The sequence below is a fragment of the Delphinus delphis genome, chromosome 9 (assembly GCF_949987515.2).
Source record: "Delphinus delphis chromosome 9, mDelDel1.2, whole genome shotgun sequence".
Taxonomy (NCBI): domain Eukaryota; kingdom Metazoa; phylum Chordata; class Mammalia; order Artiodactyla; family Delphinidae; genus Delphinus; species Delphinus delphis.
In genome coordinates this window covers 19,267,064-19,290,453 of record NC_082691.1, presented here as the reverse complement: position 1 = coordinate 19,290,453, position 23,390 = coordinate 19,267,064, and the positions used below count along the sequence as shown (strand labels likewise).

The 23,390-nt window shown below is 50.3% G+C and overlaps 1 protein-coding gene across 1 annotated transcript in view; it reads right to left on the bottom strand.

Annotated features, from left to right (window-relative positions):
- ATXN7L1 (ataxin 7 like 1) overlaps positions 1-23,390 on the bottom strand; it is a 241,103-nt gene that overhangs the window by 40,659 nt on the left and 177,054 nt on the right. The window contains exon 4 of the mRNA XM_060020267.1: positions 14,162-14,384. Within this exon, the coding sequence (XP_059876250.1) occupies positions 14,162-14,384 (223 nt within the window). The remainder of the gene's footprint in view (positions 1-14,161; positions 14,385-23,390) is intronic.

Here is a 23,390-nt window from a genome sequence, read left to right as displayed (position 1 = left end):
GAGTGTTCTAGCCCGGGCAGCAGACCCTGAATAACAGGCTCATTTTTTTCCCATTTGGAAAGAAGCCAAAAGATTCTGACCCCTGCTGTCACAGTTTGAGCATCTCCCACTTTGTGTCAAGTCACAGGAGCCCCAGCACCTCCATGTGCTGCTGGGAGCTGGGAGGGGTGGAGAACGGGCAACACCCAGATTACTAACTAAGCAATTTATTAGCCTCTTTGCTTAGTTCCCCCTAAGTTTAACAAAAGCCCCTCGAGTTCCTTGCCTTTCAATCTTAAGGGATGCACTTACACACTCACCGAGGTCTCACAATTAGTTGCATTTATCAACTCACTATTGTCCTTTCTTTGAGAAACAAGGTTTGAAAGGGAAAGACGTGTCCCCACTCTTCCTGCTGCTTTCATAATGCCTGTTTTGTCTGCTTGGGAGGAACTCTCTCAGGGAGCCCAGGGCTGCAGCTTGTGCCCCTGCTGTGTCTAATACACTGGAAGCACTTATCTCCTTGCTGTCTTTGCGCCTCTGTCCCGGGTCCCCAGAAGGGATCCCACAGCCGAGAACAGTCCCCCCTCATCTTCCTTGCTGGATCTACCTTGCTTCTTTATGCTGCTTCGGCTGCCGGCGTCTCCTTCCTGGGTGCTTGGCCTGTCTGAATTTACCTTTCTGGACCAAGGAGAGTCCTCTGGCTTTAAGAAAAATGGTTCTCCTGGCACCAGGTAGATTCCCCTCCCCGCCCAGTGATGTCTGCAAAAGAGCAGAGGTGGAGAATCTTATGGTGTGGTTTCGAGGGCCACCAACGTGTTGCGGGACAAGCTGCCCTCCCTCCAGCTCTGCTTTCCTGGCGATCATGATTTATCCTTCCATCATCAACAGATAAGCCTTAAAAGAATGGTCCAGAAAATCTTTAGGCCTGCAGAAATCATCGCCAGCCCTGTTCCACTTAGCAGCACAGGGGAAAGATGGAGTTCACAGGCAGGAGCCTGAAGACATATGGTATTTGTGCTGTGGGCTACATGTCTGATGAGAGTTCTCAGCTGTCTGATTTCTTCCCACCAGTTCCTTCCACTAAGGCCCCTGAGCCTGTGTTTCTGGTCGGGCAGAATTCTGAGGATCTCTGACTCACTGGCTGACCCTTGAAAGGGTCATCTCACCCAGCCTCTTGCCTTCCAAGAAGGAATAGTAGGTGAGTCCTCCCAAAGCAAAAGGAATTGACCTTATTTTAAAAGGTCCTCAGAGAAGGAATTCTACTTGGCTCTCTTGGATGCATTTTGGGGGCTGCTATCAGGCCATTAAGTCAAATTTAGATTCTTTAAATTGAAGGAATGCTTGGGACATGCTTGAAGTCTGGGAGTCAGGCAATCCCTAAGAATCGGCCTAAATAACAGAGCTGCAAAGTCCTATTTTGGTACAACAGACACAGGAAGTGCTATATAAATCCTGACGAATGAATGCATAGTATTTTTTTCAATCTGGAAAACGTTTGGGAAAACTTTCAGAAAGCCAATTTGTCCACACCTGAAGCAAACCGTAAACAGGGTAATCAACCACCGAGCACGGGAAATAAGGAAACCTGCCAGATTAACATTATTCTGTGGCTGAGTGTCAGGCCTGGTGGGCAGAGAGGAAGCACCACGCATAATCTCTCCTGGCCTTTGCACAGTTTTGGATGCCCTCCCACATCACACACCCTCAGCAAGCTGGCAAAATGTGGTTAGACCACACAGCTACTGGGGGTGAGCGGCCCTGGCAGCTGAGGCAAAAAAAGATTGGTTAGCAGCGTCTCGTGCCAGCCCAGAGTCGTACCCACAGGAGCTCGCAGGGGCCCATCGCTGGCCAAGAAGATTAAAGCGTGTCAAGAAGATTCATCAGTGACTTGGGTGATAGGTCAAGATCTCATCCATCAATTGCGGGAAGAGGCGGTTAGTTGCTGGGAAGAATGATGTGGGACTTTCCCTTAGGAGGCAGGGAGAAATGAACAAGCTGACGCTGACAAATTGTAAACGTGGCCAGAGGCAAGAAGGATCAAATCAGGGAGAACGAGTAGGGCTGAGCTGGGGGTCTGTGCCTTGTCATTGTTCTGGTAAGGTCATAGAATGTGGAAGGTGTTGCAAGATAACTTAGGATAATGGTTAGGAATACAGGCTTTGAAATCAGACAGACCTAGATCCAAATCCTGCCTTTTCTATTGCTAGATGCATTATGGTGGGCAAGCCATCTGACTTCTGTGGGAATTAAAAGATGGCGGTCAGGGCTTCCCTGGTGGCGCAGTGGTTGAGAGTCCGCCTGCCAATGCAGGGGACACAGGTTCGTGCCCCGGTCCCGGAAGATACCGCATGCCACGGAGCGGCTGGGCCCGTGAGCCATGGCCGCTGAGCCTGCGCGTCCGGAGCCTGTGCTCCGCAACGGGAGAGGCCACAGCGCTGAGAGGCCAGCGTACCGCAAAACAAAACAAAACAAAACAAAGATGGCGGTCAGCCTGGCAAGTGGATGAGCGCTGGCCTCTGTTCCACCTCACCTCGGCAGGATGGCCTCGCAGCGCAAAGCCCAGGCAGGCATGTGAGGCTGCCCTGCCTGGCTCATCTCAGAATTTCACTACTCTGGCTTCAGTTTCCTTATCAGTAAAATGAAGGTCACGACAGATATTTGAAGTGATTAACAGAGATAATACATATACAGTGCTTAGCATGGTGCTTGGGTACATAGTTGGCCCTCAATAAATTGTAGCAAAAACAAAAAGGGGGAGAGGATCACGCCGTCCCCTCTCCCTACTGCCCCTGATGCTTCTGGGGTGCAAGTCACTGTCACCATCAGAACTTTTTGTCCTCTTAGCCCTTCTGGTCCCATGATGGGGGGAGGGGTGGAAGAGGATGTGGGGGGCATAAGTGGAAGATGGGTGGGAGCAGATGGCCGTCCATATTTACCCAGAGTAGAGGACCACTTCCTGGGGGTGCAGAAGGGGAAAGACAGAGCCGAGTAAGAAGCCTTTTCAGCCTCAATCCCTTTCCAGGAGCCCTCAGCCCTACTTCACAATCCCACCTGCTTCTCTATCTCTAGTCTCCTAGTCACTGCCCAAGCCTGGACTAGTGGTGAAAGCTCCCACCTGCATACACATTCTAGAAGAGTGAGAGGAACTCCAGCCTCCTCTCACACGAACATGTAGTCTCCTGCAACCCTGACCTGTGTGAGGCAATGGGGGTTCTTGCTGGCCCTAAGACGGCTTCTGGAAGAAGAACTCTATGTGCCCCCTTCTAGGCTCCTTCACATTCCCTGGAAGCAGGAAGTTCCAGCATCAGCCTCTGTTTAGTGTCTCCGACACTTCTGTTAATCAGGGCTTCCCAAGGCACGGAGCTCAGAAGGTGGTCTCCAAACCCAATGAAAGATCAATGGGCACTAAATGCCCTGACATTCCTGGGGAGTCATAATACCCCAAGATCGTGGGAAAAATCAGCAAGCCAGAGGAGAGAGGAAGATAACGAAGGGAAAACAGAGTCCTGGCACAGTAGAGGGTACATGAAGCTGGACAGGCTGTCTCCGGAGTGCACTGGGGACCAGCCTGCCTGCAGGGGTGCAGCCCCGGGCAGTGAGTCCGGGTGGAATTTAAGACAAGCCCAGACCAAACCAACCATACCTGCTCAGTGCCTTTCCTTCTACATGTGAGAACGAAAAGCCTCACAATGAAAATGAGTACCCAGTGAAATTCTCATCAAGGCATAAACGGTATCACGGGCCTTTCAGGGCAGGATTTCAGATGAAGGAGATCAGAAAGCCAGTGGATTCTGGAGAGAGCGATGGTGCAGGGCAGAACGGAGCCCCCAGCGCCGGCCCAGTCCAGGCTCGGCTCAGGAGTTGCGAGTGGGCGCGCTCCCGCCTGCAGCCACCAGAGGTCATCGGCTCCCGCTGCTGGAGCTACAAGCTGCCCTGCCTGCCGGGCCTACCCCTCGCCTTCCAGAGCCCGCGCAGCCAGCACGTTCACTGCCTCCCTCAAACCCTGCAGCCAACACCGCCCCAGAGGGAGAGACGGGACCCTCACAGAACATGTTCCATCCCCCTGCCAGGGAAGGCAGGGAACCGGGACCGGGGCTCAGGCCCTCAGCTTTTGCTTTCAGGAAGCTTGTTCTGAGCACAGCATCCCTGGCTGCCGTCAGCGCCCGAGCCTCTGCTCCCAGCTTCTTTCACAGGGCCACTTCCCCAGGAAGCATCTTTCCTCTCGACCTCTTCCTCCTTCTCCGTATTGGAATCCAGAACTGGGCAGGCAGCCCCGCACCCAAGCCACCTCCATCCAGGAGGCCAAGCCCTCCAGCAGACTCAGGAAATGCTTTGCCCCGAATTAAATACACTTTGCGTTTTTAAAAAGCTCTGCGTTAGCAACATCACCATCCAGTTGGAGACCTTCCCCCACGGTGTCACCCTTTCTGCGTCACCACTTCAGGCCTCGTGCTCACCGTCATCACGGCTTGCCTGAACCTGTATCGAAATCCCATCATCATCCAGCCTCTCTCTGTGCTCAATCCATCTCCACCAGTGCAAATCCGACCCTGCTATCCTGCTGCTTAGAAGACTTTGTGGGCTCCCCACTGCCCAGGGGACCAAGTCCAACCTCACAGCTGGTCCCCGACGGTTCCCGCCCCGGGCACCTTCTCCCAGCGCCTCGCGGGACTCTAGCTCCTGGCACACTGTGTCCGTTCGCCTGGCTCTGGGCCTTTGCGTGGGTGGGCAGTTCCTTCTGCTGCCGTGCCGCCTCCCTCCTCAGGGTGAACACGCCCCCGTCTGCCCTGATCCGGATGACGGGTCCTCCCCTCCCTCAGTGCTGGCTGTGCCTTCTTTGGTCTTTCTGCCACACTTATCACAACAAAGAGCAAGGTTTTAGTTCTAAGACTCTGTGGCCCGGCCAGGCCGTGAACTACCTGAGGGCGGGGAGCTGGACCAAGTGCATACATCACTCTGGAGTTATCCCAGCGACATACATACTATTTAGCACTTAGGCTCAATCAGTGTTTGATGACTGAGTCAATGTTTGCAGTGAAGGTTAAATCACATAACACAATACGAAGCAAAGCAGCTCTCTAGCAGCACAAATGCTTGAGGAAAGGACCAGCCTGCAGCTGTCTCTCTTCTTGGTAGAGGAGCCATGGCGACGACAACACTGCAGGGGTGTTGTCGACCTCCCCCCATCCCTCATGCCTCTCACACGCCCTTGCCATGCACACACTGAGCACTGCCAGGCGCTGGGCGGTAGGCTGCGCCCACACGGGAGGTCGTGTTTCCTCCTCACCCTTAATTTATAGATGAGGAACCTGAGGCTTAGAAAGGTTGACCCAGGGCGTGCGTCCAGCAAAGTGAAGGGCGAGAAAGGGGTTGAACTTCAGGGAGCTCTAAGGGCGGGGATCTTTATCACAGCCCCCGCTCCACCCCTGTCCAGCTGTGTGTGTGTGCCACCTCAGGGAGATCTGTTTCCTCATCTCATCACCGAGCAGCCTTGAGGCGCAAAAGGGAGTGGGGCTATTGGGATTTCCCTGGCGGTCCGGTGGTTAGGACTCTGCGCTCTCACTGCTGGGGGCCTGGGTTCGATCCCTGGTTGGGGAACTAAGATCCCACAAGTCTCCCGGTGCTGCCAAAAAACAACAACAAAAAACAAACAAAGAAACAAAAAGAAACCGAAAAAAAAAGGGAGTGGGGCTACGAAGGCATCTAGAAATTACAATGTGCTCTGCAGATATGAAGGACCATGGCTTCAGGGCTCAGACTCTCTCCAGTCATGCCACTTCCTTTCTCTCCCCAGCTGTCACAGCCTGTATTTTCCTTCCTTAGACTCTGGTCTCTATTTTTGAGCACTTCTGTGACTTGACGAGGTCAGCTGAGTTTACACCCAAGGAGCTGTCCATTGTTCTTCTGAAACTCAGGGAACAGGCAGCACTTAGAGGCTTAAGCTCCAGATGCCTCCCTGTCCCGGCAGGGACATTATCCCCTCTGGATGCCTGAATATCCTAACCTGCCTCCCTTCCATCCTCGCACCCACCTGCCCTTTCTATCCTGTGGCTCATCACGGTAACCTCGGACTGCTCCTTCAGTCCACCCACCCTCCCTCCCTCAGCCTCTGCCCCATTCCATCTCCCTTGATACCCACGCCTGTACCACTAGGGGCAAAAACTGCCCTCCGAATGTGCCCCCCTCATCTCGTGTGTGAGGGGCTGGATCTGTAAGTGGGAGTCCAGGGAGGGGCTTCTGTGGAACGCCATACCACCTCCTCACTTCCCTTCTGCCCGGGGTTTTCCTCATATGGTCAAGCGCATCCTGGGACACGACACGCAGAGGCTGTGCTATGGTCATGACTGTAACTGCTGCCTCTAATTGAAAAGAAAATACCTTTCCCTTCTTGCCAGAGCACAGAGGGTTTTTCCTTTTTATCACCCAGGACCTAGTTCTCTCTTCCGAACTCTAATAAATTGTAACGGAGAAAAAGAATTTCATGATGGAAAATGGCACCCTGATTTCTCCTCGAGAACTCAAAAAATCATTATTTATACCTGTTGCTTCCTTTAGCATCTCTGTGAGGAAGAAGAAGGAGCAGTTGTACTTCACAGACCCCTTCCTTCGTTCACTCACTCATCGTACATTCGTTTATGAAATATCTGCTGGACACTGGACATTTTTCCATGCTAAAAAATGGGCATGCAGGAGAGGGCAGGGGAGGATAGAGATGCAAACAAGTACCATGTATGATGGTACATGTTATAGTGGTATCTTGAGTGTTAATGGGAGCTTAGAAGAAGGAGCATCTCAGTCTGTATAAAAAGCCCAGGAAGGCTTCATGGAGGAAGTGATGCTCATGCAGAGATTTTTTTTTTTTTTTTTGCGGTACGTGGGCCTCTCACTGTTTTGGCCTCTCCCGTTGCGGAGCACAGGCTCAGAGGCCACGGCTCACGGGCCCAGCCGCTCCACGGCATGTGGGATCTTCCCGGACTGGGGCACGAACCCGTATCCCCTGCATTGGCAGGCAGACTCTCAACCACTGCGCCACCAGGGAAGCCCGATGCAGAGATTTTAAGTATGTGTAGGGACAGGCAAGGAGGCTGCTCCTGGTAGGGGAAACAGCACATGAGGAGCTACAATGAGATCGGGACACCTGGAAAATGAAATGAAGGGGTTAAAACATTGGCAGTAGCCGTTGGACAAGTGGGAAATGCCAGATCATATATCTACCTCCAAAGGGGTTAAGCTTCTGTGGCAAACAACGGAGGGCCACTGAAGAATACTAGGCATAGCAGGGGCACTGCAAGAACCCTGCTGAGGGATCTGGGGTGGTCAGAGTGGTTAGGTCACCTGGAGGGTCTGCTGCAGCCCTTTGGGTCTCTAGAATTTTCCAGCCTCAGCCAAAGTCCTGAGGTTCCTCCCTACGTCCTGTGGGAGCCATCGATACTGAGCCGTGGTCTTGCCCCCAGTTCAAGCCCACCCCAGGCAAGAGCCATAAGCCAGCCTCATCTCTCCCACGGGGCCTCGCAGTTATCACTTCCTTCTCCATAAAGCGGCGGGAGAGCTTCCAGAGCGCTCCTACCGCACAGCCTCCGCTGCCCAGGAGCACACGCCTCCCACCCTGAACACCCACAGGAGCCCTGCCTCTGTGAAAAGGGGGGGCCCTCCTCCACCCGCCGCCGGGCACTAGCAAGGAGACCCGGGAGCTTGCTGATTTGTCTCTTGCTCTGGTTCATTTTCCTTCTGGAGAAGCAGGCTCATCTTCTGCATTTTTAATAGCTGAGCACATGTAGCATTCAGCACACAGTGGGCTGATACGGCCCAAAGAGAAGGCAGCAAGTCACACAGGGGGAGGAAAACCTCCTCCCTGCTCCCGCCCACATCAGTAGCTTGGCGGATTTGAGCTCCCCCATCTCCCACCGCGCTGGACCAGGGTGCCTGAAGCGGCAGCAGGTGGAAAAGTCAGACCGGCGGATGCAGACCCCGTGTAAGGAGCTGGTTCTCTGGATGAGCAGCGACTCATAAGAAAAGCCTGAGACCCTCGTCTGAGCTCAGAAAGAGCCAGTCCTAATTCCCTCTTGACTTCCACCTGGGAAGTCTTACCCACCTCCCTCCACCTTTACGGGCTCCATGGGCTTCGGGCAGGGTATTCTCTGGCCTCTGGCTCCCCCAGGGGTGGTCCCCACGGGCAGGACGGTGAATTAGTGGAGAAGGGCTCCGAGAGCCTGGGAGCTGGGCGAACCGTGGGCGCTGCTAGGCAGATCTGCAGGGGACAAGGCTGGTAGCACAGGGATGCCCTGTTTCCCCACTTTGTTCTAATGCAGTTACTTTTTAACCTCTCCAGGCACAGAAGGGAGAAAACAACAAATCCACGGACCATTTAACCTTATGTGAGACGGCAGGAGGTGGGCCTGAACTTAGGAGCGGTGTTTTATGGCCAGACACGTGAATTTGAGCTACTTGGAAAAGGGCGTGTTGCTAACCTGCTGTTAATCTCATCTAAAGGCCATGACCCACCACCTGCAGGCAAGGCTTATGCTTTGGCCTTTAGATGCAGAGCTCCTCGAAGCAGGGAACAGAGTTTGGGCAGGGGATTCTCTACATGGCCAAACTGGGTCCTCTGGGTCTGCCCCCACCAAACCCCTGGCAGCAGCAGGCTAATGTGAGAAAGCAGAGAGTTCCTTCCCCCTTGGAATTTAGCAACTCCTGAGGGGAGGACAGCATTAAAGAGACCCAAGGAGCCACCTTCACACACCTGTGAATCAAAGAACCAGAGGGTTCACCTGGCCCAGGTGTCCAGATTTGTGCTGTCTGATACAAGAGCCACTAGCCATGTGTGGCTACTGAGCACGTAAGATGTGGCTGAGGATCTGAACTTTAATTTTTATTTAATTTTAATTCATTACAATTTAAAAATAGGTACTTGATTCAGTTATAAGAAAATGTTTTAAGTATGTTTTGGAACAACTTAGTATGCAAATCTATTTTATAATTGCTGTTTTTTTTCTTTTTAATGAAGTCTAAGTATGGATCAAGTATTTCCAGTGATAATTTAGTATCCAAGTTGAGATGTGCAGTTAAGTATAAAACACACACAGGATTTTGAAACATAAGAAAAAAAAAAAAAGAACCTATCTCATTGATTATATATTGAAATAATACTGTGGTTATATTAGATTTAATAAAACATATTGCTCAAAATTAATTTCACTTGTTTCTGATCACGTTTTCCAGCGTGGCTACTAGAAAATTTTAAATTACATGTGTGGTGCACATTACATGTGATTGGACAGTGCCAGTCTAAACAATTCTAGATAAAGGCTTAACCATCTCCAGGAATGGAAATCTTATGATGCTTTCCAATGGTCAGATCCATTTCATTCAATTCAACAAATATTTACTGACAAGGGGACTGTGTTTGCTGAGTGTGAGGACCTGCCATGTGAGAGGCCCCGCAATTACCACGGAGCAGAAGGAATACAGAGGTCTAATCCATCGCACCACAGAACGAGTCACAGGTGAGGCAAAAACGAAGTGCAGCGGGGATTAAAAGGAGATGCTAGTGTATCAGGTGGCTGGCAACAAGGAAGAGAATGAGAGAGAAAGGCTTTGAGAAGAAGGTGGTGCCTGGGATGGGCAGTGAGAAGCAGGCAGGGTTTGGGCCAGGAGAGAAGGGACAGGATGCTGTGGAAGGAAGCCTGCTTCCTCCGGTTCCTCCCCTCTTCGGACCCCATTCTCCAGGGCCCTGCCCTTGGTTCCTGCTCTTCTTAATAAGCCACATATCTTCCCGGGAATCCCCATCTGTATCACGGCTTCAATGCCTGTGTCTACGCTGACAACTCTCAAATCTCTATTCCCAGCCCACGCCTCTCTCCCGACCTCTGGGGCCAAACACTCAATGCCCAGCGGACATCTCCATGTAGGTATTTCTCAGATACATCAAACTCCGTGGACTCCCCGGATGAACTCATCCTCTCCTCTCCACCCTAGACGCTGGCCCTTTCTGTCCTTCTCTTGAGGAAGTGGCAGGACCAGCCACCCAGCTGTCCAAGCCAGGAACATTACCCTAAACACTTCCCTTGCATTACGAGCCCTAATACAACCAGCCCCAAAGTCCTGTGGGGTTTTCCTCAGTACCTCTCCCACTTGGCCCCTTCCACACACGTCCACTACCGCTGCCTGGGTCCAGGCTGTCACCACGCCCCACCTGCGTTATGCAAAAGCATCCTCACTCTTCTGGCTGCTTCTTGAGTGGCCCCTCATGCCATCCTTTATACTGCTGTCGGGGGGTCTTAGTACAATTGAAAACTGCTCCTCTGACAGCTCCATGCCGCTTTCAGGGTGAAGCCCAAATTCCTGAATTTAGCTCATACAGCAGAACTTTGTAACTTGGCCCTCATTCACCTACTCAGTTTCATCTCCTGCCTCTCCCCACAAGCAAGTACTTCTGCATGTTCTGTTCCCCTTGCCTGGAACACCCTCCCCATTTTCTTAAAAAAAAAAAAAAAAAGTTTTTTTTAAAATTGTGTTTAAAAAAAAAATCTACCTATCTATCTCAATCATAAGATTTACCATTCTAATCCAGTTTTCTTTGTCTAGGTTATTCCTATTTATCCTTCAAATTCAGCTCGAGAGCGGCCTCTTCTGAAAAACCTTTTCTGAGTCCTCAGCCTGGGTTAGGTGCCCTTCTGCTGTGCTACCAATATCTCAGCTCTTATCACATTGTATTCTGTGTTAGCTTATGTCTCTTTTTACAGACTCCCTAGGACAGTGTGTGTGTCTTATTTAATTTTGTATTCAAGGGCACAGTGTACAGTTGTGCAGGTTACAGACTGCACTAGATGCCTGGCTGAGGAAATGAGTAAGACATGAAGACCATTAGCCAATTGTGCACTCTGGTCCAGGGCTGTATCCAGGCCTTTTTCTAACTTGCACAGAGGTGCCATAGGTGCCAAGCCCTGTATATCTTCAGGGCTTGTTACAGCGCTGGCACATAGTATTATAGCAGGTGCTCATTAAACGTTAAGTTGAATAAAGACGATGGATGGTTTAGGCAAAGGGACCAGGGGAAGACATGGTGGGGAAGCTGGAGTAATGGGATGTTACTGAATGATCAAGATTGGATTAGGGGGGTTTGCAGTCAGTTTTTAGAGGGTCCTTATAGATACACCTCCTTCTAGATGTAGGTGCTTGGCTTTTAAAGGGTAACTCAGCTCTGGTTCTGCTTTCTATTTTTTTCCCTTTTGTGCACCCATTGGAATAGATTCTACAGTATATAAAGGGCTGAGATCCTAACTCTTAATTCAGTAGACAGTGAGGAACCTTGGAGAATTTTTGAGGATGGTGTCTTAAAAATCACAAAATATTCAGGCTTGAACATAAGACTCAGAGAAGTTAAGTGACTTGTTCAGGGTCACACAGAAAGTTAGTGGCCGAGCTGGGCCCTGAACTGGCTTTCCTTGCCCCTCCAGTGTTCCTTCTTCCACACCGCCCTTTGGGGAAGGCTCCCTGAACTGAGGCGGGCCCTGGAAGCCCCCAAACCAAATCTTCCCAGCCCTCCACTATGAGTCCCCAGTGACGGTGGGCGGAGGATGGGCTGACCGGAGGTGAGAACACAGGCAGGAGGCTGCTGCAGTCGGCGCTCAGCCTCGCCCAGCGCGCCTCCCTTGATCCGTCTAGATGTCTGCCTACGCCTCCCTTGATCCGTCTAGATGTCTGCCTACGCCTCCCTTGATCCGTCTAGATGTCTGCCTACGCCTCCCTTGATCCGTCTAGATGTCTGCCTACTTGAAGTTCGGTAAACTGTCCGGGCGCTTTCTGCTCTTCACACAAGGTCAGTGCTCTAGTGTTTGGAGGCCTTTTTTCACAAGGGCTTATTTCCCTTCTTGCAATCCTTTTGGTTGCTTTTCTTTGGACCCTGGCTAGTTTTTTCAGATTCTTTCAAAACCACCTTCTGCCACTAGCTGAAGAGGGGCCTCGCGCACAGCAGGGCTTAGTAAGTGCGTGTTGAGTTGGTGTGACCCGAACATGGAGGATGATCTAACCTGAGCGGTCTCCCTTGAAGCCTTGCCTCCTGGGAGAATTCCTGGTGCTGCATCTCACCCTCCTGGGACCATGTTTATCAGTTATCATTTATTGCATTCATGCTATGATCTTCCATGACCCCCGAGTCTCTTTCTGACTTACTCCCCATGAGCCCCCTGCCCAGCTTTCTTCATTTAGTTGCTCTACAGCTCATTTCTAGACTCTGAATAAACGGTTTTAGCCTCTTCCATTTTCAACTTCAGTCTGAGTCTGAAGAGCCATTTCCCTACTTTTTCCAGGAGATTGGGCTTCTCAACCTGTACTCCTGCTTATAGGAGCTCCGTCCTTTGGCACATGTGATAATAATGATAACAATAACGTTATCATCAAATATTTATTGAACGTGTTCCCTGATCCAGACATCACGCTTCCTGCTTTTATAAAAATTAGTTCACTTCATCCTCACAAAAATCCTGTGGGTTAGAGATATCAGTAACCACATTTCACAGGTGAGGAAAACCGAGGCACACCAAGATCAAGCCATTTGCCCAAGGTCACCCACCTGAGATTTGTATATAGGCAGTGATACAGGAGGCATTTACATCAGGACACCACATGCTGCCTCGGCAAACAACCTTTCAGGGGCTCTCCGAGGTCACCATAAGAAGGACACTCACGCTACCAGCAGGCAGGCCCAGAGGCCACCAACTGTCACTCTCAGGCCAGGTCTTCCCTAACCAGCTGTGTCCTCTTATAGCACAGAGATCCTAACACTCAAGAGAACAAAGCTCGTCCGTGAGCCCTGGCTGCGTGACAGGTGCCTCCCCTCCTTGACAGCCACGTCTAAACCTCTCCTCTCTGTCACAAGAGGCCCCTTAGTTGATCTGGCATAATTAGCTCTTTACAAAGTCATCAAAATTGTGCAGCGACAAACCAATCGATGGATGATTTTAGTCCACAGCTTTCCCAGCTATGAACGTAAGTGTAATTAAGCGTAAGAAAGTGTAAGAAACGTAAGGAGTGTAAGAAGACATCTTCTGTAGCATGAATTAACAGAAGATGTTTTCTCTTTAGATATATAAACGAACAGAGCCCACACTTATCCCTTGTCTGCCTCCACGAGGCCAGCAAGATAAGGCTAGAGGCTCTGTACTAAGCCGGTCCCTAAGGGTTCCAAGTTGGGTCCTTGGCATTTGAAGATACTCATCTTCTGCTTCCTGCCCTCATTTTCACTTTGGTTTCCTATCTGTCCATCCCACAGGTAACCTTTTTTGACTTCTCGGTAAAGACGGAGATAAAAAAGTGAATTAGGGCTTCCCTGATGGCACAGTGATTAAAAATCCGCCTGCCAATGCAGGGGACACGGGTTCGAGCCCCATTCCGGGAAGATCCCACATGCCGCGAAGAAACTAAGCCCGTGCGCCACAACTACTGAGCCTGCGCTCTAGAGCTTGGGAGCCACAACTACTGAGCCTGCGTGCCTAGCGCCCGTGCTCCGCAACAAGAGAAGCCACTGCAATGAGAAGCCCACGCAGTGCAACAAAGACCCAACGCAGTCAAAAATAAACTAAAAAAAAAAAAAAAAAAGAATTAAAAGCCTCTGATTTTTCATAGTCACCTGCAACCAGCCCTCTCCCACCCCATCATGTCACAGGCAGCGACATTCCCTTTGGATTTCCTTTCTTCCTTCCGTCGTCAGCTCCCAAGTACCTGCCTCTGCTGGCAGCTCCTTCACAGAGTGCAGACCAGGCTGCTTGTGATGGGAAGCTCTGTGGGGGGCCTGCCTTCTAGGGCCCTGCGGAAGGACCAGGGCCTCACTCCCTGAGGGGCAGACTGGCTGTGCCTTTGATGATTTATACCAACACTTCTGTTCACTGGGGTGGAAAATTGAGAGGTGACCATATAACAGCAATATTTCCCTGTTACCCTCTTCTTAGACACAACTTGCCTCAGCTCTCAGGAGCGGAAAGAAGTCCCCTGTCAGGCAGATAGTCCTTTAAGGTGCCCTGTTTCTCCTGGTACTTAGGTTTCTCATCCCATCATTCTGGTTTTCTGTCCCTTCCCTCCCCACTTCCCCAAATTCCTGGACAAAGCCGCTGGGTAAACACTGTTTCCTGCGGTGACAGGGACAAGCAGCGAGGACAGGCGGCTGCCGGCGCCCGACACTCACCATGCTTTGTCCCTTGATCCCTTCGCTGAAAAGATTGTGTGCTGCTTGCTGTTGGAGCTTAGGAGATTGTCTTTGGGCGTTTTGAATGGCTTTGAGGAGCTGCTGGCAGAGGTATGGCCGCTGAGACAGGCTTTCGTTTTCACCTGTACTAGTGATGTCCGGGCATTGGAGGGTGGAGACGCCGGAGAGGGAGAAGGTCTACACATTGAACCGTGTCTTCTCTCTACAGGGGGAGAAAGAACAGAACTCAGCACATCATCTGTAGCAAGTGAGTCACATGCATACGCGTGTACATAACAGGCAGAGGAGAGTGCTGACCTGGCAGTGTCGGTCCCCGAAGCCTCAGTTCTGACTATGGTTTGCTTGACATCATATCCCACCAACTAGCAGTGATTACCTTCTGAATTTCTGTGTCAAGTGGCAAATTGAACTCACCCTAACGTTCTCGCGGGAGGCATTACGGTCCTCCTGCAAAACCACTGCCACAGGACTAGTAAAGGGGATGCCCGGTGTCATGGGAACGTAGTGAGAGAACCACACAGCCCAAGCCATCCCCAGACAGCCACTCAGAGGCCACATGGTCCCTCGGGGCAGTGGGGAGGGTAGGACTTTTTAGATAACAAATTGCAATTTCTCAAACCTGACACCTAGCAGGAACACTTAAGTCACAAGGACTTGTGACATTCAGCAGGGCTGAATGAAAGGGTCTTCTAGATCCAGAAGGTGGCCTAGCATCTGTCCACACACCCCTGTGGCCTCTCCAGGGTTCAATGAGGTCCCGGGCCACAGGTGCCAGGTCAGGACAGGCAGGAGGACATCAACGCTGAAGGCAGAATCCACAGGTCTGGGGCCTGGACGTGGGCAGCCCCTTCCTGGGGCTCTAAGAGAATACCAGCGCCCTGGGAGACATGCCCCACTTGTTCACCCTCGTTCGGCTCCTGTGGTCTCGACTTGATGGGCAGGATAAGAATGCTGACCAGGAGAGTAGGTGCACGAGGTAAAGCTCTGGTGTACACCCACTACGGTGGTTCCTAACTGTTACAGGGGAACAGATTTGATCAACGGTAAGGACCCTTCCCAAGAAAAATGCCCCCAAACTCTGCATACAATTACAGGAAGGAATCCTGAACCCCCAAAAGACAAATGCTCTGAAATCCTAAGTCCGCTCTAGTTCCCTCGTACCTACTACAAAGCCCCACATATAGTTAGTGCCTAATCACTATGTGTTGAATAAATAAATGAAATTATAACAGATCTCCTGATGGGAAGGACTAGAGATCACAAAGCTGGAGATCTGGGTTGAATGTGATAACAAAGAAGATGGGGGCAGAGAGAGCAGACCCCACTCCCCCTCCAACTCCGAGCCAAGTCTTACTTTTCTCATTAGTGAGGCACTTCTGGCTGCTAGGCCAGGCACCCTGGAAAGAAAGGCAGACTGCCTATGGCTATGAGGGACAAGCCTTTGGGCTTCCTCTGCGCTTCCTGGTACCAATGGGCTGCCAGTTTGTCTCCAAGCCGACTGACTCTGATCCTGTGATGAGGTGGGAATTGGGGAGCGGGGGAAAGTGGAGTTTTGAGGATCATCTGATTGCTGGGTGTTTTTGCCTGACCAGTGTTCATAGGTTGCCTGCACTGAATAACTTTACCAGGGAATCTTTCTTCACCGAATCAGAGGAGACCTTGCCTACATGCTCAGTTCCCAGAGCCACCCTGTTCAAGGATGTGAAAACCAAGAGCTGGTTCCAGGGCCTCTGTTTTGATGTAGTAGAGAGAACCCTGGGTTAGGAGCCAGGAGATCCAGGCTCCAATTCCAGCCACACCATGTTATTGGGCTTATGGCCTGGAGTTCACCACTTAAACTTTCTGTTTCCATGCCTTTATCTGTAAATGAAGTGGGTCTCTAGATGGCCTTGAAGGCCTCTTTCTACTCCATTATCATAAATACAAGGCATACTTACACCTGATCCTTCACTTCCCATCTCTTGTGATTCCTGAATGTCATAGCAATAATTATAGCACAAGTTTTGAAATATTTTACTCAGGCTGGATCTTCCTTGGGGGAATTCATCCTTTGTAAAGTTGTACTGGTCTTTACAACCCCTCTGACACAGGCAGGAAGCAGCCAGCCATCTCCACCCTCCTCAGGACTGACTGGCTAAAGAAGACCCAGAGAGGCGAGGTGACTAGCCAAGGTCAAGGTCAGTGGCTATGAGAGGAATGGGGCCTCTGTGCTATGGGCAGGGGCTTAGCTGCTTCTCAGGAAGGCAGGAAACGGGGTGTACTGTGACCAAGATGTGAAGCCAGGGAATTCGGAAGCACAGGACTTAGAATCACTGAAGGTTAGAACTGGATCTTAAAAGTCAGCTCATCCCATCTGCTTGCTGATGGATGAGGTTATCACTTAGAGAGGTTATCGGTTACCAGCCCGTAGGGCAAAGCTAGTTGGTGGCAGGGTTGAGTTCAGAACCAACGCTTCTCACTTCAAATCCATAGTTCTTTCTGCCCTTCAGAAATGTCTCGCTCAGCAATTTTTTTTTTTTTTTGGCTTTAGTTTCCAAAACTAAAACAAGACTTTGATTTTTACCACTACTGTTTTGGGTTGCTCTGCAGACTTCATTCACTCATTTGCTCTCATGTGCTCAAGGTGGCAGAGGGGGTGGGGGAAGGTATATGCAGAAGTATCCTCCCATTCTGGTGGAGAGATAAGCCTTCATAATGAAGAGAGTTTTTATTTTGCTAAACTAAAAGTGGAAAATAATACCAGTAAGCAAAGATAAATCACAAAGAAGTGTGACATTAAGGACAAAATGAATGGGCCAGACCAGGGATTCCCAAATCACCTCCAGAGAATTACGATTAGTGACCCTGCCAAGGCGTTCTGCTGCTAAACTCACAGGAAAAATTAACTCAATGGATAAGCCTTCTTCTTTTTTTTTTTTTTAAGGTACGCCGGCCCCTCCCGTTGCGGAGCACAGGCTCCGGACGCGCAGGCTCAGTGGCCATGGCTCACGGGCCCAGCCTCTCCGCGGCATGCGGGATCCTCCCGGACTGGGGCACGAACCCGTGTCCCCTGCATCGGCAGGCAGACTCTCAACCACTGCGCCACCAGGGAAGCCCAGAACATTTATTTTTTGACTCACTATTAAAATATTCTATAGACTGAAGCAATCTTAGAGAAAAAAACCCTTTCCCTCCAAATCTTCTCATTCTCTGTTCATGTACATGGATGCATTAACAAAACAGTAATCAATTGATATTTTGGACTATTCTTTTTCAACTAATATTATTCCACTTATATGTTTCTAATTCCCATATATTGGTCATTTTAAATGGTTAGGTAATATTTAATCACTGACATCATGCTTTAGATTACTTAGCTATTCTCTTAGCTATTCTCTACTTACTGTCTGGCTTTCTTTCTTTCTTTCTTTCTTTTTTTTTTTACAATTTAGTTAAAAAGTGATTTGAGATGATTTCTTTGAGGTGTAGTTCCCAAAGTGAAAAAGGTTGCAATAGTTTATAGCTTTTGCAACACATTTCTTTCCAGATCGTGGGACAGAAAGACCAAACCAATCTATTGTGCTAATGTTGAATGTGAGTACCACTCACCTACTGAAGTGAAAACAGAAAATCACTGTCAGGACATTCACGCAGAATTAAATGTCCACTACATCAGTAACAACCTAGGTGATTGACGTTGGATCAGCAACCTCTGGCCTCACCCCTTCTGTCCTTTGGCCAATAGTAATAATAACTTATTAAGACTTTCCCATGCGCCAAGAACTCTACTAAATACTTGAATTACCTTAGTAATTACCTAGTATTTAGTTCTTACAATACCCTAAGAGAGGTACAATTATTATATCTGTTCTACGGATGAAGAAACTGAGGTTAGAGATACAAGTTGACCAAGTTCATGGAGCTAGGAAACATTAGATTTGTGGATGTCTTCAGAGCCTGTGGCTTTAACTCTGAGCTCTACCACCTTGAAATCCTGGACGATGCTGCAGCATATAGGGAGAGCCTGGAAGGCTGCTGGGCACCTCCCCTCCCCATTGAGTACGGGCATTTCAGCAGGGCACCTGACTCCCCTAGGGAGAGGGGGAAAAACACCTAATGTGGCAGCTTTTAAGGTACCAGTCAGCCATAGCCTGAGACCTCAACCCCAAAGAAATGACCAAAGAAAGGAAAAACCAAATCCTTTTACTTTTTTGCATTTCCATCACAGGAAATCCAGAGCATGGCCTCGGCCACTGGCTGTTCTAAGACCACTTGCTTCACTGTGTACAGCCTAACCATCCATGAGGGACTCCAGGGTGCAATCCCAGAGACCAGCTGAGCAGGGGGCTGCAGACACCATGTGGGGAGCCCTGGTGTCTCCACAATCCTCTCCCCTTACTACTCTCCAGTGGGAAAAGTCCACCAGGTTCTCAGGCCACTGCATCTCAGTAAAAATTCGGAACCCTCCCCTCCCCCCATGCTTATTCACTGAGATATTTTTATACTCACAGCATCAGTGTCCTGCATTTAAAACCTCAGCACAGATGCCTCACGAATGGCTGAGCCGGCCGCCAACACCCAGTGTGGTTCCCTGTACCAGTTTTAGAAAGAACGCATTGGGAATTTTCCAATATGGTGTTTAAGGGATCAATCCCCGCCCCGCCCCTGCCCCCAACAGAGTGTGCGCACCACAGTCACTTGTGGCCCGACACGCTTGTGTAAACTCACTTGGGCTTAGGCCAGCTCCTGGCTTGCTCATTTGACAGTGCTGAGTCTCTTTCAGCCCTCACCTCTTAGAGCAGGTGCTTGGCAAATCATTAGCCGGGTTCTATTTTATCAATGGATTCTATCTGCTTTAGTAGCTGCGGTCAGGATGCTTTCCATAAAGGACAACCCTGAACTCCAAGGGACCTTCCAAAAGTAAACTGGAGGCGGAAGGTGAGGGGCAGAGCACACACCTTGGCCCGGGGAATCATGCAGGAACCACGCTAGCTGTATCTTGCAACCACTTGGTGAGGGGGTGAGGCAGGTATCCCCCCATTTTACAGCTGTGGAAACTGAGGCAGGTTGCATTTCGGAAACCTGTCCAGGGTCTGTTAAGGCTCGGAAGTGGAGACAGCAGGGGTAGCATCTGAGCTGTGGTCTCATTTGCCACAGTGGTAGCTGGGCACTAAATATAGTGCCATGGTGGTTAGAGGGGGGATATTGAATCAGCTTTCCTCAGCAGGGGAGGAAATGAAGACACAGGAAAGTCAAGTGACTAAGGCAGGCAGCGAGTGGCAGGCAGAGGCGTGCCAAGCAGCTCCTGTGCCAGGAGTGCCTGTGAGCTGCCCAGGAGCGCACTCCCTCCTCGGGCTGCGGTGCCTCTTTAAAAGCTGTCAGGGGGCTTCCCTGGTGGTGCAGTGGTTAAGAATCTGCCTGCCAATGCAGGGGACACGGGTTCGAGCCCTGGTCCGGGAAGATCCCACATGCCGTGGAGCAACGAAGCCCGTGTGCCGTAACTATTGAGCCTGCACTCTAGAGCCTGCGAACCACAACTACTGAAGCCTGCGCACCTAGAGAAAGCCCGTGTGCAGCAATGAAGACCCAATGCGGCCATAAATAAATAAATTAATTAATTAAAAAAAAAAAAGCTGTCAGGGGAGGTGTTCCTTCAAGCACGGGTGCCTGTCACCAGTTAACTTATACTAGTTCTTCTTTACCCCTCTTCACCGGCTACCCAGATGGGCAACACACACCACCTGGGGCCCTTTGACAAAAGCCACTGTGGGCAGGTGCCTACACTGCTCACGCCGGCTCAGCTCTCAAATCCCCCTAGGCTCTGGGTTGGTTTCTCGGCCATCTGGTCACTCTGTGCCCATTCATTCAGTTAGGAAGAGAAGCAGCATTCCTTGGGTGCCTACTATGTGCCAGGCACTGAGCAAGCTACTTTTACACGTACCAGCTCATGCAATCTACCCAACAACCCCCCAAAGTGGATACTGTTAGCCTCCTCGTTGCAGATGGGGAAATTAAAGCTTAGCAAGATTATGAAACAAGGCCAAGGTCACGGTGACTTTGGCAGTTAGAAGGTGAGCCCAGGCCTGCCTGGCCCCAGAGCCAATGCCCTTTCCACCATGCCACCCTCTGGGATACCGTCTTTCCTCTACACGTAAGCAATACAACTTGTCTGAAGATTCTAACAAAGCGTCTCCCATTTTCAGAGCTGGCCCAGGATACAGCTCTGAAGTTAGATAATTTGGGATGCTTTTTACATCTCCCTCTCCGAGGCATTCCCCCACCCCACCTGTGCTCTTCTATTGGTTATTTATACTAAGGTATACATTTCTGGCATCAACCACTGCTGGGTAGGATTTGGGGAGTCCCAGGGACTTTCCAGGGCCCTGATGTATTTCCATCAGCCCCCCAAGGATGCCCTCACTAGACATTTAACCTAGCTGAAGGAGAAAACCCCCCCAGCAATATAGACCAGTGGGGAAACAAACACATGTACACACTGCTGGGGGTACTTCCAAGGGATGACAGTTCTCTGGAGAGCAACCTCGTGTTGATGACAACGGTTAAAAAGCATTCACAGGGCTTCCCTGGTGGCTCAGTGGATGGGGGTCCGCCTGCCGATGCAGGGGGCACGGGTTCGTGCCCCGGTCCGGGAGGATCCCATGTGCCGCGGAGCGGCTGGGCCCATGAGCCATGGCCGCTGAGCCTGCGCGTCCGGAGCCTGTGCTCCGCAGCGGGAGAGGCCGCAGCAGTGAGAGGCCCGCATACCGCAAAAAAAAAAACAAAAAAAACAAAAAAAAAACGCATTCACAGGGCTTCCCTGGTGGCGCAGTGGTTAAGAATCCGCCTGCCAACGCAGGGGACACGGGTTCGAGCCCTGGTCCGGGAAGATCCCACATGCTGCGGAGCAACTAAGCCACTGTGCCACAACTACTGAGCCTGCGCTCTACAGCCCGTGAGCCACAGCTACTGAAGTCTGCGCGCCTAGAGCTTGTGTTCCACAACAAGAGAAGCCACCGCAGTGGGAAGCCCTCGCACCGCAACGAAGAGTAGCCCCCGCTCGCCACAACTAGAGAAAGCCTGCGCACAGCAACGAAGACCCAACACAGCCAAAAACTAAATAAATAAGTAAATAAATAAAAGAAATCTATTTAAAAAAAAAAAAAAGCATTTGATCTGGTAACCTGGTAATTTTAGTCTGGAAAATAGACCTCAAGGAAATATCCCCCCCAAGAAAAGTTCAAAGATATTCTCAGCAGCATTGCTTACAATAGTAAAAGATACCATAACCAACCTGGTCTATGATAAAACAACTGAAAATGACAGGCATGAGGGTTATCTCAATCTAAGGAAATGTGTATGTGAGACAATACTACCCAAATTCACAAGAAAATTAAAAATATCACCAGTATATGCAAACACTAATCATTACTTTATAAAAATGTAAAACATTTAACATATATATATGAATATATAACACAGATAGAAAAGGAAAAAAGGGAAGGATATAGGATGCCTCTATTTTTGTTAAAGTTGTTTTTTAAATCCATACAAGAAAAAAGAAAAACAAACAACAACAACAACAGAAACACTGACACATCCTTAACCAGAGAGGCCAAAGGGGAGAAGACAGGTGCGGATACAAAAGGAGGAAGGAGAGAAAAGCATGTGTTTAAGTCACACCTCATTCATTCATTCACTCATCTTTTAAAGCATCTCTTTGCCACATACCATGCGCCAAGCACCGAAATATAATGGTGGTGATAAGACAGACACTGCCACGGCCCGAGGGTTCCCTCAGGGAGAGGACACACTCTCCAGGTCCTGGCTGGCCACCACTTGGTCACCCTGGGAGTAGAGAGCAGGGTCCCCTCTGAAGGTGGGCTGCCACCTGGAGGACCTGAGGCCAGTGAACAGCCTGCCTGCCCCATGGGACAGAGCTGCCATCCTCGCCTTTTATTGCCCCAGCTATTCCCGTGTGTCTGGAGCCAATACGGTAGTGGAGGGGTTGACCAGGAGTCCCACCTGCATGGTGTTAACTTCTCCGTCAGAGTGACCTCGGCCCCAACCACCAACATACCCACTGTGCAAGTCACATGAGTGTAAAAACAGAACCACCACAGCTAAGATGAAAACTGGTGGCTTCCAGCTTTACGATAAGCTGTTGGATTCCACCTTAAGATGGCACAGCTGACATCATCCCCACTCCAGGGGCACTGAAGGGACAGGAGTGGCAGGCAGCCGGAAGCTGGGCAAAGCTGGGGTATCTTTGGTGGGAAGATACAAGAACGGGGATTCCCAATGTCTAAAATACCTGAACAGCTGGGCCGAATCTTCCCAAGACTGTCTTGAGGCCACATCAGTGGCCTTTACCCAGGTGCCTTGGGCTACGCACATGAAAAGCCCTGGGCCCTGTCACAGGCATGCGTGGTCCACGCCTCAAGGAAGGGCCGGAGGATCCTGAGGTATGATGTCGGGAAGGAGCCCAGGCCACTATCCACCTGAGACCTCCTGGTGCCGCCCAGGGCTCCTCTTCTTGGGACAGCAGGGCCAGGGCTCCCAAATCTGTATTTTTTAAAAGATCCCGAGGTCATTCTCTTGCTCTACACAAGCTTCGGGAGTCACTGGAAATGTGGACCAAACACTGCTGTCTTTGGAATCAGAAAGATCTGGGCTCAAATCCCAGCTCTGCCACTCATTAGCTCTGTGACTTGGGCAAATAACTTAACCCCCTGAGCTCCAGTTTCCTGACCTATACAGTGGGAACAATAATGCCCACATCATAGGGTTACGAGTGGGCAGGTGCCCCTATAGTACATTGAGGCCCCCCATCTTAGCACAGGTCCCATGCTGTAATCACTGGTTTACTAGTCTAGGCGTCCTGTCGCTGGACGCACGGAGAGCAGATGTCTTGTGCCTTCTCTCGTCCCTGGCATTCAGCCCAGGGTCTGGCCTTGGTAGGCACTCACTACATTCACTGTTGAAGAAATGAGAATGTGAGGATCGATAACACATGGAAGGTGGCTGCCCCAGTGCCAACTCACAGTAGGCGCTTCACACAAGTTCCCCTAACACATACACATGTAGACTAAAAAAATACAAGCAGTAGCTTTCCTAAGGGGGCAGTTCCCTACCTTCTCCCTGCCCCTGAGTTAAAACTATCCATTTACAAGAATCCTACAGGAGCACAATTGTTTAAGAAACATCGGCTGAGTAAGGAGAGGCCAGGGCT